Below are 15,949 nucleotides of genomic sequence, written 5' to 3'. Positions count from 1 at the left end.
ACTTCAACAAATTGCTATTTGGCACAATATAAAGTAATCTGTAACACAAGAAAAACACATAACAGCTTAATTATCACAATATCAATGTCCGCACATCAACTTGTCACTTTACTTAAGTGTTCAAATGAAATTTTCTAAATGTTTACTTTTAGTTAAATGTGCACTTAAGAAAAAAAATATTGAAAAATCATTTATTTATTGCAGCTTTGTTTTGTTTCAAGCTGATAAACTTTATAGAAGCATTGTTGCTGAACAGCTTATAAGAAATAATTCATAAACTATATGCAGACATGCATCAACTAGTTCGTGTATTACATAAAATTACATATACATTGTAATTATGTCTCTTAAATGCATATTTAAGACCAAAGTCCGAAATACGTGTAACTACACGACAGATAATCTACATTTAGAAGAAAATTGAATCCTTTGTGTAATGATGTTTTCTTCCATAAAAAACGATTATTAATTAAACCCAAGTATACGACCAAAAATATGTTTGTCCAAAAAAGAAAATAGAGTACAACATTGCATTCTAAAAAGACATTAGGGAAGTCTGGAAATGCTGAAAACCAATGCTAAACGGTTAACATTATTCAGGTTTTTTTAAAATAACATTCAAACTTGAAAACAGTTCTTTACTGCTTTCATCACTTAGGTCACTTGTCACTTTACTTAGTGTTCAAATAAAATTCTAAATGTTTAGTTTCAGTAAAATGTGCACTAGTCTAATGAAAGCGATATCGAAAAATCATTTACTTATTGCAGCTTTCTTTTGCTTCAATTTCTCTTTCATAAAGATTTAAAAGTATGTCTAGTCTTGCCATTTTATCTGTGTGCATCTGCTCCATTTTGTCATTGAATTGTTTGTTATGTCTTTCTAGTACTTCCAGCCCGTCTGAACGTCTTTTCGCTGTACCTTTATTCCTTCTAGGTTGCTCTGAAGACTGTTTAGGTCCTTGTCTTTCAGGGGTTTTTTCCAATGTGTTTAACGTGATGGTGGGTTTTGTACTTTCTCTTGTACCATATATTTCATCAAACTGCTCTTTCTGTCGAAAATATTTCCTTTCAGTTCAAGTTGGGGCATCAACAACTTCTTTCCAGCGTTTTTTTCAGACTGTAATACTTGTTCATTGCCTGATTAGGGGTAACAATACAGTGGAGAGTATCTTTAAGTTGAGCAGTAATGTCTTTCCACAACGTGGAATGGTTTTTGGATTTTAAAAACTTCTCATTTTTCTCATGCCTGAGATTTACCAAAACATCTTCTTCTTCTGCCTTCCAAACGTGTGTGTTGCTGGTATTTTCACAAGTAATAGGGGATTCCGATCTAGACGATGATGCTGAAGTGAATGATGAAGTGTCAGATGATGCTGAATGCTGGTCATCTGATCTACTAAAGCTGGATGGCAGATCCGACTTTTCTTCATTTAGAAGAGACTGTAGAACTAAGCTTTTGACTGATGGATCTGGGGGGAAAAGTTAATATTCAAGTGAAATGCAGGTGTTTTTAATGGCTGTGAAAAATACCTAACTGACCTTGATCTACTACAAAACAATAACGAGGCCACATGATACTATTACTGCTTAAAATCTAACTTTTTAGATTTATTGTTATTTATATACCAACCCACTATCATTTCATGTACCTGTCTCCTTTGAGAGCAGCATGTTAAAAACTTCTGTCTGGCACCGCACCCGCTTTTCACTTCCATCACTGTTCCTCAGAACAAGAGTTCTCTGATCTGTAGACATTCTAATCTGGAATACAAGAAAACTGTGTTCATTCTAAGTACAAAAAAATCTTAAACAGTTTGCATACAGTGACGACCAGTTATAAAATCATTTTATATCGTAAATGTATACCTTGTTATGTTGCATACTTCTCACAAAGAGTATCTGTTAGTTCTTTAGTTAGAATCAGTTCTAGCTCATAGAAAGCACACTGTGCATGGAAGCAGTCTTTACAATATGGACACCGCAAATAAATCCTAATAAAAAAGAATGAGATGCGTGAATTTTCTTATTACTTAGCATTGAAAAAACACTTGTTACTTTTTGAATAATAACATTAAAGAGTATTGCAGATTTACTCTTAAGCGTCTTCTAAAGAAAGAAGTCTAACGTTAATTTTTTAAAATGAAAATTCACTTATGTCACTAATAATGATATGCATAGCCATACCTGTAATTACCATCAACAAATATTTCAGTCTTCTTAGACTTTTCCTGAGTCTCCAAAGAATCGAGGGAATGAATAGGTGCCTTTCGTTTGCAGATGTAACACGTCCAGTGGGATCTACGCTCTTCAACTGAATCTGCCATCTTTAAGTACATGTGAAAAAATTAATGTATACTTGTACAAGGTATACCACAGGCACCTGAATTTTTATCAGTAAGTCAGTCGATAAGGTAACGAGTGGTTTCGCTCCGATCGCTTGTTCGCGCTGAGAGGTTTCGCGAAGAGTGGTTTCGCCCCTTTTCAATATAATATATAAATATCAAGGATCACCTGTATTTATCGATCTAAGCAAACCCCAAATAATTGCTAACGTTGTGTTTTATGAAATAATTTAAAATTATCGTGATTTCACCTAATCGAGATGTCTTAATTAATGCCTTTTATAAACATTTGTGAAGTGAAGGCATTTTTAGCCAATTTTCCGTCATTAAAAACAGTATACAAAATATGACATTAATAATATATATGCATTGGCCAAATGGACATAAAAAAATATTATATAGCTTGCACAATAGGAAATATTCCAAGTCCGATTGAAAATTAATTAAACATGTATATGCGAGCATCTTATGGAATTTTGGGCATTATTTAATTCATTTTATTATCTATCATAGAATGCATTATGTTTTAGTTACTCATCAACTTATGGCAGTAGAGGCAGCATTCACGAACCATTTCTTTGCTATACTCTTTCAGAATACTGGTTCCAAAAAAAACGTGCTAACGAGTTCTTGAGATACTCATCATCTAGTTCTCCAAATTAGATCGCAGTCAAAGCTGTTTATTTAACGGTTTCATTGATGGTGGATTAATTACCGACTAATTAAACTGCTCATGCGATGTTCGTGCATGTGTATAAAATTAGTCTAATTAAACTAAATTATCTTCTAACACATTTAATTTACCACTTATGTATAGATAGAAATAATTTAAATTACGTATTTAAAAACAAATGCAACAAGTAGTGTTTATTGTAGTACTATCCGGGCGAATCCAACCGGGGCGAACATGTATTCGGAGCGAAACCACTCAGCGCGAACAAGCGATCGGAGCGAAACCACCCGGATTTACTGAGCGACTTATTGATAAAAATTTATCAGTGTTTATGACTGGCTTCGGACCACTTTTACACAAGTACCCATCATAAGATTAATCTTTTATTTCAATGAAATACTGCAATACGTAATTGTATTATACCACAAAAAAGGGAGCACGTGTAATATACACAAATGAAACCAAAATTTACATCTTCAAATTTAAGATTAAGCATTTTATATCGATTTTTTTACTGCAAAATCTCAGGTCTCACCTTTCTCCGCCATCTTTGAACCAACGTGACCAGTGTATTCCCGCTGGTTTAACCGCGGTTTCATTTTCCACCGACTAAAGTGAGTTCGATCTTAGTTTAGTCGAACTGCAGTGACCGTGGTTTGTGATCGAACTAAGACGGCATCACAACATTGACGTGTTCGCCACAACAAAACATGGAGGCAATTTCGGTAGGTAAAAAAAGCGTCAAACAGAAAATATCAAATCAGATTTTCTTAAAATTTCAGAGCACTGTTTAGTTAATTCGAACTTAAAGCAATCAATAAAATATTTTAGTTGTCGCTTCATCGGCGAGTGATGTTATCACAGCCAACGTCAACACACTAACCCCACCGTCGGTGAAAAGTGTCAGTACTTTTTCTGTCACACCATGGATCATTGCTAGAACAGCAAAACTGCACAACAGAACATTGTTCATTTTTTAGAGTAGGCAAGTGCCCTTGGTCCCAAAACTAAAAACACTACTAATGATGAAGAAACATGGGGCAGAATCATTGATAAGTGTAATAAATAAAAGAACAAGGATTTTCAATATAGTTTTATTATTTTATGACACATATGCTGCAATTAAGAAAGTCTCCATTTTCAATAAATCACAAAAAAACAACAAATATTTTGAAAAAAAGAAAGAATTTTTTCACATAAAACTGTATTGACAATACATATCGCTCCTCTGTATCGCAATTTGTATTGTATCGGAAAAAAACTTTCAATACCCAGCCCTAGTTTGTACAGTATTTCGATACGTTGTTGGTTTGTAAAAACAAAAATTTGAAATAAAGATATTTACTTTCTGGTTGATACGGGTTCCAGTTTAATATCAAATGAAATATTTGATTCATTACTTGGAAACAAAGACCTTCTAGATCTACAGATTAACAGCCGATGGAGATTTGCTCTCGGTAAAAGGTAAAACAGATGTAGACTTGTGTATAAATGAGATGGAATGTTCAACAACTCTTGTTGTTGCCAAGCTAGGAGATTTGTCTTGTATACTCGGACTGGACTTCCTTCCTGAATATGAGGCTAAAATGGACATGAATGCTGGACGTATACATTCACCATTCTTTGGTGAGATTGGCTTAAATTGGTCAAAGAGGACAAGTTACAGAGTACATGTACACGCATCCACATGACTGAGACAGTAAGCAACTCCGCTAAATGTGAAATGTTTGTGAAAGGAAGCACGAACTGTGCATTTTCACAGAAGGATTGCTAGAACCGCTGTCTAATGGTAAAGGAATTTGTTGCCAAAATCTGTTGTCGAAGTACGAGATAGCAAAGTCCTTTTCTCAGTCCTAAACCCTACAGCAGAGACAGTGACACATAAGAATCAAAGTACTGAAGAACTGATGGGAGTTGATTTTATCGATTATTATTAATTTTAAAATCAATGATATGTTATTTTGCATGGCAATTACTTTCCTATATGTATTTGAATTACGCACATTTTTTATAATATGAATTCTCCCACAGGAATTTCGTGAAAACCCAATATGAATCATATTGTATAATAGTCATAGATCTATTCCATCAAACTAGGTATAGTTATGAGAAATTGTATGGATCCAAGCAAAATAGAACTCTAGTCTCGTTCAACTACACTCTCAGCTGTATCCGTTAACCACCGACAAGCAAGAGAGACACTCTGCTTGTCGTAGATTTACGGAGACAGTTGAGCGTCTGGTTGAACGAGCTCTGGAGTAGGAATATATAAAATGTACGACTTCAAAAATTATCTAAATTGTTTGTACCTTTTAAAGTCTGACTATTTACAAGGTATCTATAAATAAGTTTCATTCAAAAAACAATGCCTAAGAACTCATTACATCGAATTTATCGATTAGAACTAAATGTTGTCAGCGGTGTTGATTTGTGCTTAGGTCCAAACAATGTTTCACTTTCGGTTTGCCTGAGTAACTGCATTTAAATCAACTCCCAAAAGCGCCAAAGTGACGTCAGTCGAAACAATTGAATCTGTCACTGAATTTAGCAGCAGTAAGGTCACAGAAAGCCGCCCAGTGGAAACAAGCTTACAAAGCTTACCTGACTATTTGCAACCTCTGGTTAACAATAGATCGAGCAACCTCACTGAAAAACAACGCCGATACATTGACACGTAACGCTGACGTTTTCATGGACCATATACCCCATTAGGGTGTACAGACCTTGTGAGACACACAATTAATACTAGTAATGCTAAGCCAATCAAGTTACCACCAAGGCGTCTCCCTATGCATAAAAAATCTATAGCAGATCAGGAGAGAGACAAAATGCTGAAAGCTAATATAACTGAACCAAGCAATTCACCTTGGGCTGCACCCATAGTTCTTGTGAAGAAACGGGGTGCAATTACGCGGTTTTGTGTGGATTTTCGAATGCTAAACAACGTAACAATTAAGGATGCTTATTCATTGCCACGAATTACTAGACACGCTTTCTGGCACCAAATTCTTTTGAATCTCGATCTGGCTCGCGGCTATTCGCAAGTCGCTATGGACGAATCTGATGAGGTAAAGACAGCATTCGCAACCCACAAGGGTCTGTTCCAGTTTAAAGTTTTACCGTTTGGTTTATCTAATAGCCCTGTGGCATTTGAAGGCTTGATGGAGGCCGTTCTTTCTGGCCTACAATGGGAAAAATGTTTAGTTTATCTAGACGACATCATTACCTTTGGCGCCACATTTGAGGACACTTTAAAGAACCTGACTGTCATCTTTGACAGACTTCGTACAGCGGATCTTAAACTGAAGAAATGTACCTTATTTCAAGAGCAAGTAGAATTTCTGGGCCATACTGTATCCCAAGAAGGTATAAGATGTAACCCTGATAAGATATCAGCTGTAATGAATTGGCCTGTACCAACTTCCGTATCGGAGGTACGCAGCTTCATAGGACTTGCATCTTACTATTGGAGGTTTATGAATAACTTTTCGAATGTCGCTTACCCCTTTACCCGTTTGACACAGACGAATAAAATGTTTGAATGGTCAGAGGAATGTCAAAATGCTTTAAATACCTTAAAGCACCTTCTTACAACTGCACCAGTGTTATCGCATCCCTCAACAACAGATACATTTATATTCGATACAGTTGGAGCTGTGCTCTCGCAGATGCAAAATGGAGAGGAAGTTGTCACTGTCTATGGTAGTAAGATACTCTCTAGATCCCAAATGGGATATTGTACTACATATCAGAAGTTGTTGCAGTTGTAACCTTTGTCAAACAATTCCGACATTATTTATACGGAAGACCCTTTCTGTTTAGAACAGACCATTCTTTACTGATCTGGTTAAAGCATTGCCCGCTGGATATCTCTACTGAAAACATAAGACTTCAAAATTGAACACAGAAAAGGAAGTCTTCGTGGCAATGCAGATGGCTTATCTAGGAAACCACGGAAAGGCTGCAAAAGAGAAGAATGCACCTAATGCTCATCAGGCGAATGCTCAGTCAATGCTATAAGCTCGCTAGATACTTAACATCCAGACATTACCACGATGAGTAGATCCGAATCAAGCTGGTTTGAGCAATAGATTGCTTAAAGGAACAACAAGATAAAGAGATGGCAATATCTAAAGTTAAGCATCTTATCATTCATCAGAGAAAACGTCCGAAATAGAATGATCCTCTGCCAACAGTTAACACTTTGCTCCGCCAGTAGAATCGACTAAAAGATACTTCACATAGTAGGGGAGGAAAATGAAAATAAAATTCGTCACCAGCTTGTTGCACCAAAAAAAGTCTTTAAGGGGGGACATTATGCAATATTGCATAATGCTAAGACGTCGGGACATCTTGGGCGTGAGAGAACCCTGCATTCCATCAGAAATCGTTTTTATTGGCCAGGAATGACTGACGATGTTGCACGGGGGTGTCAAACTTGCCAACCTTGTTCCAAGAAAAAGCTTAAGCAAGGCCCTGGACAAGGGTCGATATTTGCCTTAGATAAATAAATAAATTTTATGGGAGTGGTGTGTATGTTATTTGCTTATTTTGATTAGGAATTAACCTATGAAAACCCAAGTTTAGTGTTTGTTGAGGACCTTTAGTACATGGTATAAATTCCTAAGGTTGGAATTGGGTAGAGTTGTTCTGTGTACACCATGGGTTTTCAGCTTTCGGTGTTTTATCTGCCAGGTTTTTCTTTCCCCAAGAGGGAATAATGATTCTCTGAGTGTTTGGATGCGTACTAGTAGTGTCCTTGAGATGACAGTCGTCATGAGGTTTAGTTTGGGTGGGGATAGGTTATACAGTTTATTTAGTTTCTTGCAAATCTATTCTATTGTAATACAATGCTTATTGGTGAAAGAAATTGTATATTGATAATGTTCTTTAATGATAACCACATTCTTTTTTAGGCTACAGATTTTCTGGAATTATTTGCGGACATGAATGAGGTCAATGCTGTCCTCGGCCAATGGAGTTGGTGGTATCGAACCCGCAACCTAAAAAGCCAAGTTTTATAAATTTACCTAATGTCTAGTGCTCTACCCACTCATTGCATTCACAGCAAAATGTGTTGTTTAAATGCTATATGGGACATTAGCCACGAATTTACGGACTTGAGTTATTTTAGTAAAACATGCAATTGTTGGGCTACAAAATGACATTTTAAAAGTATAGTAGGTAATCTTCCACATTTTTGTTGATGGAAATCGGTTTAAATTCCATTAAAGCACATTCAGACTATGGCAAAAATATGGAGCTCAGACCCACTCTATAAAAAAGGCATTGAAGTTATAAAAATGACACTATTTGGAGGTTTTGACACGCATATGCCAGTTTAAATCATTTTACATGTATTTAAAATATTTAAGGGTTACACACCGATGTTACGTTTAATATACACTTCTTCCTCACCGATCAGTATTTAACATGAATGTATCATAATCACAATTGACACACACTAATTTAGTACGGTTACAGAAGAAAAAAAACTTGATTATAATCTTTATTTAGTTAACACACTGAAAAACGTTATGTTAAGATCTTGATATGATTATCATTTTCTCTTTAATGTGACTTTCCAAATGCGTCATGTTCAATTTTGACCGCTGGGGCGAGCAAAAACAAAACCTGCCTCTTGACCACAAACTGCTGTATAATTAGTAATTGAATAGTGATTAAACAATAAAATGCTTTCTTTGGTGATTCATGTGGGATATTAGGGTGGCAACCTTGCAGAAAAAAATCATGTAATTTTTTTTCAATGATCGCTACCTTCATAACCCGCATAAATCGCCAAAGATTTTTTTTTTTTATATTTACATCTTTCTTTCAATATTAATAAATTGATTGAAGTGAAAAAAAAATGATGTAAACAGTTAGTTAATTAACTTAATCACTGTTAATGTACATCAGTACGTTAGCTAAAAGAAACGACCAAATCGTCTCCTATGGAAATTTGAGTCTCAGAACTTCATAATAATCGGGCTCGAAAGCACGATATCATATAGTCGATAAATTAAAAAGATCTAACCTTAACACGACGATGTAAACGAGATTGTATATTTTAGAAGATTTCGTGTTTACTCGGTAAGGTTTTTACCTTGTCTATAGTGTCAAAGCAAGATTTATACAATAAATATTAAATAGTGATATAACAAGGGATGTGAACGGTTCTTCTTTAGTGTGTATGTGTGTGTGTGTGTGCGCCGGGGGCCGGGGGTCACAATTACTGTGTCTCTTATCACACGGTTTAACATATACGTATTATTTCGTTCAGTAAAGTTACGTGAAGTGGTTGTTTTGATGCTATACTCAGATCATGTTTCGGAAACCAATAACGATGACATGGCGGAGGTCGGTGTATAGTGCAAGATCTCGGTCTTTGAGTGGCGGATCAGAGTTTTTCTCCGGAAGTGGGCGGGTGACCATGCAACAAGACGAGTCCTCGGGGATCGCTGTAGTTACTCTGGATAATCCGGGAAAGAAGAACACCTTGTCAGGTAGGTTTGTGGACGTTATCCACATATTAAGTCGATTAGAGAAAGCCAAATTGTTTTTGTTTTATTTTTTTGCTTTAAATTGTGTTTTTGTATTTTGTTTTTAGTTTCTTTTTATCATTTTCTTTTTCTCAGTTTTCAGTAAGTGTACTTTTCCTTGTATATGCACATAATTTACTTAAAAATATGATTGTTAATTAGCAATATATATATATATATATATATATATATATATATATATATATATATATATATATATATATATATATATATATATGTGCTTTTAATTTGAAAATTCGGGAAATTTTTTACTTGGTTGAAATTAACATTCGTTTCACCTCTGAGGTTATTTCAGCTGATTTCATTACCAGATTTAGTGACTCAATTGTGTGCTTGTTATAGAACATATTTTATTAATAGTGTCTTTACGTTTCTAAATGTTGCGGATTAAGAGCAACCATGCATTTTATTGGGCTGTGCAGTTGATTATTACTACTCATGGGATTTTTATATAGTATCAAGCTATTAAACGTGCTCAAACTGTATTTTGATCATGATTTGTATAGATATTGACTGATTTACTTAATCAAGGGTCAATGATGGCAGAGTTTGATAAAATAACCCAGAGATTGGAACAGTGGTCAAGCGGTAAAGCTGTGATACTGAGTGGTCACGGGGGCGACTTCTGTACAGGTGTGGACTTAGACTTGGTCAGAAATATCCTTAATTCGGAAGGCGGTCAAAAGATGAGTTTACATTTACACGACTTGATGACGCGATTTTCTAACCTTCCATTAATAAGTGTTGCAGTGATCCCTGGGATAGCCGTTGGGGGTGGGGCAGAACTGACCACAGCCTGTGACTTTAGGTTATTGACGCCCTGTGCAAAGATTGGATTTGTCCAAATCAAAATGGGCGTGGTTACTGGATTCGGGGGCGGGACCAGGCTGACTAGGATCATCGGACGGTCGCAGGCTCTCCGTATGCTGTGTTCTGGTAAAGTATACAGGGCCGAAGAAAGTAAATCTATGGGACTAGCTGATGACATTCTGTCAGGAAAAGGTGACAGCGTTGAAGAGGCCAAAGACTGGATTAAGGATAACTTTCCCCATAATACAGAGATGACCAGACAAATGAAAAAGATCATCATAGGGGCTTCAGAGCTGGAGAGTCGGTGTTCTTTACAGAATGAAAGAGACATTTTTGTGTCAACCTGGGGACAATCTTTACATGTGGATGCAATGAATAGCAATATTAAACATAGAGAATAAAGTTATATTGTATTACATGCTTGATTATACCGGTATGTGTTGGGCTCAAACATCGGGCTCGGCGTACTGTTCTAAATGATTTATTCCTGCGACTTCTTGGTTCAGTTGGACATACTCCTCGCCCTTTACACAGCAACATGCTATTTTAAACATCCACCAATACGTTTTTCATCTTGAGACATCAAATTTATTTAATCACTTACTAGATATTCAAATACATTCTTTGAAATTGAACAATTGATATAAAGTGTTTTCAAACAAGAGGTACATGTAAATTATGTATCTTAAAATATTTCATACATGCATAAACACAGATTTGTTGGTAAAATTTATTAGTTGAAACACGTTCTCATGATAAACCTTAATATTTGTTACAATTCTCATACTTAAAATGTTTGCAACATTTTGGACCTCAATAACAATTGTGTATTGTTTAAACAAAACAAAACCAGTAACATATCATTTCCCTTCCTTAAATATATATACATGTATTATGAAACTCCAATGTCCTACACAGTAGTTTTTTAGTTTCTTCATACGCGCTGTGTGAAAAAGACAATTGTTAATAAACACATGAAGTTTGCGTGCATGAGCGGAAAATGAATATTGCTTATAAATAACAAAATTCGAAATGCTGTCAAAAGTTCTGTTTATATACTCAAATGGAGAACTTTTAATTAATTCCATAAAAATTGATGTGCACTATTTCAACGCTCAGCCAAATACCAATATCACATTCAACTGGTTTAATTATCCTCAATTCATGTCGGTAAGTACCTCGTCCTACATGGCCATATCCAAAAAGATTTGTTCTGAGTGATATTAGAAATAACAAGATTTTAGCAATAATTGTGTCAATACTTTTATGAAGTATCGTATCTTTGGCTATCAATTTTATCAAAGATGAGCTGGCTGACGGCCTTGCGATTTGGCTTACCATTGGCCAATATCGGAAACTCTTTGACGCTGATGATGACGGATGGGACATACAAGTATTCGTTCAAATGGTCTTCAGCCGTGATATTGAACTGCTTTCTGAGGTACCGCTGCATACTCTCCACCGAGTCCTCACCCTGGGGTCGATAAACCACGGCGGCGCTGGGAACAAAGTGCCCGGTTTCTCTCTCCTTTATCGGAACCACAATGGCCGCAATGACATTGCTCTTTGACTTAATGACGTCCTCGATCTCGATAGGATATATCTTCCGGCCGAGCACTTCAATCATTTCTTGGTTCCGTCCCTCAATGATCAAAGAGTTGTCCTTTGTGATGTACCCACCGTCATCATGGCTGAACCATCCACTTCGTATGATGTACTCTGTTAGTTCGGGAGAAAATGTGTGATTGAGGTACCCCGTGAATCTCCTGATAGTCCGGATCCATATTTTCCCGCGTTGACCGATCGGTTGTACGAACCCCTCGTCATCCGTGACTTTCACCTCGACCCCGGGGTCAGGCCGACAACTGACGACTCCCTGGTTCACAAGTGGCTTGTCGTTTACGGTGTAAATTCTGGATCCTATAAGTGCCAATTCCGTGGTACCGTATATATTTTGAAATTCATCACAAATTTTGCCAATACATTCCAACATTGATGACTTAACCACCATGCTTCCCGTACTTATTCTCTGTATCTTCAATGGGAAACCGTTCTTTATAATCAAATCCAGCACAGATGGAACTAGAAATGCTTGTGTTGCTTTCTCTCTCGTCATTATTTTACAAGCTGTTTCAACTGCATCAGCCATAGAGGACGTATGTAATGCATTGGTCATTGTAACTCGGGTTTTCCCTCCACCGATTTCCCAGCACGGGTGCCCTGCTGCCCAGAAGAAGGCCCTGTCATTGTAAAATACCGCGTCCTCGTTATTTGTTTGGTATACATTAACACAATGACAGGCGAAGATAACCAGGGCATGTTGTGAGTACGGTATGGCTTTAGGGAGACCCGTGCTGCCCGAGGACAGCAAAATAATCGCCATGTCCTCCGGGTCAATCCTTGGGAGATCCACGCCAACATCTTGGGAACACATATCCACAACGTTGTGGAGAGAGGGCAAACCCTCGTTGTGGTTAAAAAGAATAACTTGCTGTAACCCCAAAACCTTCCCCGAATCTAAGTCTCCAGATTCAAGACTCTCGTCAAGTATGTTCTTTACATATTGACAGTTTTGTCCTCCGGTACCTGCATCTATAATCAGTAGTTTCACATCTCCGATACTTTTTAACAATGCTATGATTTGTGTTTCGTTTTGCTGAAACGGCAAACACAGGGAACACCCGCCCGCCATTTGTACCCCAAAATAAGCCACAAGCCACTCTGGGACATTTCTACCGCTGACTCCGATGATGTCACCCCTCTTAACTCCCATCTGGACCAGTGCTTTTGCAAACTTGGTTGCTCTGTCGTAAAGATCTCCGAATGCAAGTACGTACCGTTCATTGTTCTCGTAAAAGAAAACACACGCTGCCTTATTTGGAGTCTCGACTGCTCGCCTTTTTAGTAAATCTGGAAAAGAAGTGTATGGAATGTCCAGAACAGTGTCACATTTTAAGTAGCTGCCAGCCATTTTTTTTTCCAAAGGATTTTCACAGTCGCCCCGTCGATCGTGCAAAACTATAACGCGATATTAATCTATTTATAGCAACGACTGTCATTGGTTTTTAAGCATTGTACAACACTGCTGCATAAGTAAACCAACTATTTATAATAAAGCCATGTCATTGAATTTAATTTGGTCGACGGATGTTTTGTCTGTTGAATTGCATACATTAGGTCTGACTGTGTCCTACTTTGACGTGACCCTAAATTTAGTCTACTGCTAGCTTATAACAGTACACTCGAGTCAAATTGTTTTACTGTATTTTCTTTTCTATATGAGGCAGATAACCTGCATGCATGGTTAGTGGCATTTATGTAGGGTTTATTTTATATTTATCTTAGTGTAGTTTTACGACCATTAAAATTACCAATCATTATTTTTTTTTAATAACAAGAATAGCTTACATCTGCTACATCAGGGACATTCAAACATATTGCATATTACGGTGTTATAACGACGTGTTTACATCCTTAATTTCCAAAAGCCTGATTTAACAGTAATTTTACAATCATTTGCCTATTTGTAGTGCTTTCATTATTATTCAATATTGTATTTAAAATATCAGCCAAAATAGCTAATGATTCTAAATCTGTTGTCAAGTGCAATGAATAAGAACAAAATTTTACCATGTAATTCCATTTAAATGCTTCTACATTCATGCATATCAATAAAAACAATATATTGTGCATAGGAACAACTCTACAATGTAGCAAAAGTTTGTGAAAGTCATGAAATAAAAAAAACAATAAAATAAAATAAACATTTACAATTTTAAACTTCAGTTAAATTTGAATAATTTAATTCCGGTTGTAACGCGCTTTCTGATTGGCTAAAAAATTATTTTATATCGTATAAAGAATGTTGCCTACGTCATAGTAAGACTAAAGTCAAAAACGTATCAATACACCTGACGTTTCGTTTGAATTTTGTACAATTTTACGTCATTTTAAAGGTCAAATGACCGTTTTTATCTACAATGAAGAGTAAAAAAAATACATTATAAGCATTGAATTCAATATTTATTTGTTTTATACGATATAAAATGGTTTGAAACAGTTTACGCTTTTTTATAAACCACTTCGCGTTTATAAAGCGTAAACTGCCCCAAACCATTTTATATCGTATAAAACAAATAAATATTGAATCCATTCCTTAAGTAAAATAGATAGCCGAAAGGACTTTGAAGCCATCAACGAACGTCATTTAAGGTTTTGTAAAGTTACGTCCATCTTTCTAAAGGACTTAGTTATGGATTTGAATTAAGACGTTAGGAATCAAAACAAAGCGTCAAAGGAGTGCGGCTAACATCTTTAAACCACGTTCTATATATATTAGTTCATGTTTGGTAAATCACGTTCTATATACTAGTTTATGTACGTTAAATCACGTTCTATATTATATAAATAGTGCCTGTTTGGGAGGGTAACAGTTGAAATTGACACCCCGAGAAAACCATTGTCAACCGACGCGAAGCGGAGGTTGACAATGGTTTTCGAGGGGTGTCAATTTCAACTGTTATCCTCCCAAACAGGCACTATTTATTTTGTTATACTGAATGTCTTTTTTAAAAATTTTAAGAAAATTTTACTGCTTTTATATAGGAATAACGTGAATTCTACAGCGAACCGTACGCGCATAATTTTCGCGCATGTAACATTTTTTAATATTACCCGTTGCCAAGTGCGTTGCTAACGCTGAGGGTAATAGTAAATATTATTAACTGCGTCTTAACCAATCAGATTTCAGTATTTAACATGAAAGTATAACAAATTAGATTGTTATATTCAGTAGTATATTCTCACTATATAACTCTATATAGACGAATAGTCAATAATTGTAATATCAGCTCGTCCGAAAAATATTGACCGGTCAATATTTTTTAGATATTGACCGGCTAGGAATAATATCTAGAGAACATTCCCTCTATTTCAAATAATCGCCTCTGATTTGTTGATTCGTAAACGGTGACGTAAATAATTCTTCGCGACTCCAAAACAAGGTGACGTCATAATAGACAGTCAGTCAAGGCAAGTAAACAACGAACGCGCAATGCAACGGTTTGCTATCATAACGGATATAAGGATTTGCGAATTACTGTGAAGTAAAATCAGGTAGAACACCTGTCTGATAATTCTTACGGTCGGCGGAATATCACAAGTGACCGTTTGATGCTGAGGATATTTTGGAAATGAACTTTGCACAAAATTGAATTCGTGAATTCTTTGTTGAGCTGAGAAAATTACGGCGATCTGTTTTCAATTAATTTCTTAAATTTTGATTTGTTTCTTCATATAACAAAACAAATGTTGACTGTGTTTTCGGGCAACATTGATTATATTAGCCCCCTTGGGACGAATATATTGCCCTCCGCTTCGCGTCGGGCAATATTTCGTCCCTCGGGGGCTAATATAATCAATGTTGCCCTCAACCCCAGTCAATATTTGTATATTATGTATGTTAAATCACGTTCTATATATTAGTTTATGCATGTTAAGTCACGTTCTATTTACTAGTTCATGTACGTTAAATCACGTTCTATATATTATTGTATGTTAAA

The 15,949-nt window shown here is 36.1% G+C and overlaps 3 protein-coding genes across 3 annotated transcripts; 1 reads left to right on the top strand and 2 right to left on the bottom strand.

Annotated features, from left to right (window-relative positions):
- Positions 1-461: 461 nt before the first annotated feature.
- LOC105346561 (uncharacterized) lies at positions 462-3,687 on the bottom strand. Its single transcript, XM_034453168.2, has 5 exons — positions 3,551-3,687; positions 2,185-2,324; positions 1,867-1,991; positions 1,650-1,761; positions 462-1,469 (listed from the first exon to the last, which is right to left on the bottom strand). The coding sequence occupies exons 3-5, from the start codon at positions 1,879-1,881 to the stop codon at positions 1,087-1,089; spliced, it is 510 nt and encodes a 169-aa protein (XP_034309059.2). The 5' UTR covers positions 1,882-1,991; positions 2,185-2,324; positions 3,551-3,687; the 3' UTR covers positions 462-1,086.
- Positions 3,688-8,995: 5,308 nt separating this feature from the next.
- LOC105325046 (ethylmalonyl-CoA decarboxylase) lies at positions 8,996-10,806 on the top strand. The gene is made up of 3 exons (XM_020065687.3): positions 8,996-9,108; positions 9,338-9,521; positions 10,110-10,806. Exons 2-3 carry the CDS (start codon positions 9,341-9,343, stop codon positions 10,787-10,789), a joined length of 861 nt encoding a protein of 286 aa, XP_019921246.3. The 5' UTR covers positions 8,996-9,108; positions 9,338-9,340; the 3' UTR covers positions 10,790-10,806.
- Positions 10,807-11,229: 423 nt separating this feature from the next.
- On the bottom strand, positions 11,230-13,487 carry LOC105325038 (indoleacetate--CoA ligase). Its single transcript, XM_011424410.4, has one exon. It carries the CDS (start codon positions 13,357-13,359, stop codon positions 11,653-11,655), a length of 1,707 nt encoding a protein of 568 aa, XP_011422712.3. The 5' UTR covers positions 13,360-13,487; the 3' UTR covers positions 11,230-11,652.
- Between the last annotated feature and the right edge of the window lie 2,462 nt (positions 13,488-15,949).

This window comes from Magallana gigas, chromosome 10 (assembly GCF_963853765.1).
Source record: "Magallana gigas chromosome 10, xbMagGiga1.1, whole genome shotgun sequence".
In the NCBI taxonomy this organism is placed as follows: Eukaryota; Metazoa; Mollusca; class Bivalvia; order Ostreida; family Ostreidae; genus Magallana; species Magallana gigas.
The sequence above is the reverse complement of the archived record's forward strand: the minus strand, read 5'-3'. Positions and strand labels throughout refer to the sequence as shown.

Excerpts from the sequence above, each read along its gene's own strand:
- LOC105346561 (XM_034453168.2), bottom strand. Across the intron at positions 1,470-1,649 it reads GCTGCTCTCAAAGGAGACAG|ATCCATCAGTCAAAAGCTTA; the intron begins GTACATGAAATG and ends TTTTCCCCCCAG.
- LOC105325046 (XM_020065687.3), top strand. The coding sequence starts at position 9,341 with ATGTTTCGGAAACCAATAACGATGACATGGCGGAGGTCGGTGTATAGT. Across the intron at positions 9,522-10,109 it reads AAAGAAGAACACCTTGTCAG|GGTCAATGATGGCAGAGTTT; the intron begins GTAGGTTTGTGG and ends TACTTAATCAAG.
- LOC105325038 (XM_011424410.4), bottom strand. The coding sequence starts at position 13,359 with ATGGCTGGCAGCTACTTAAAATGTGACACTGTTCTGGACATTCCATAC.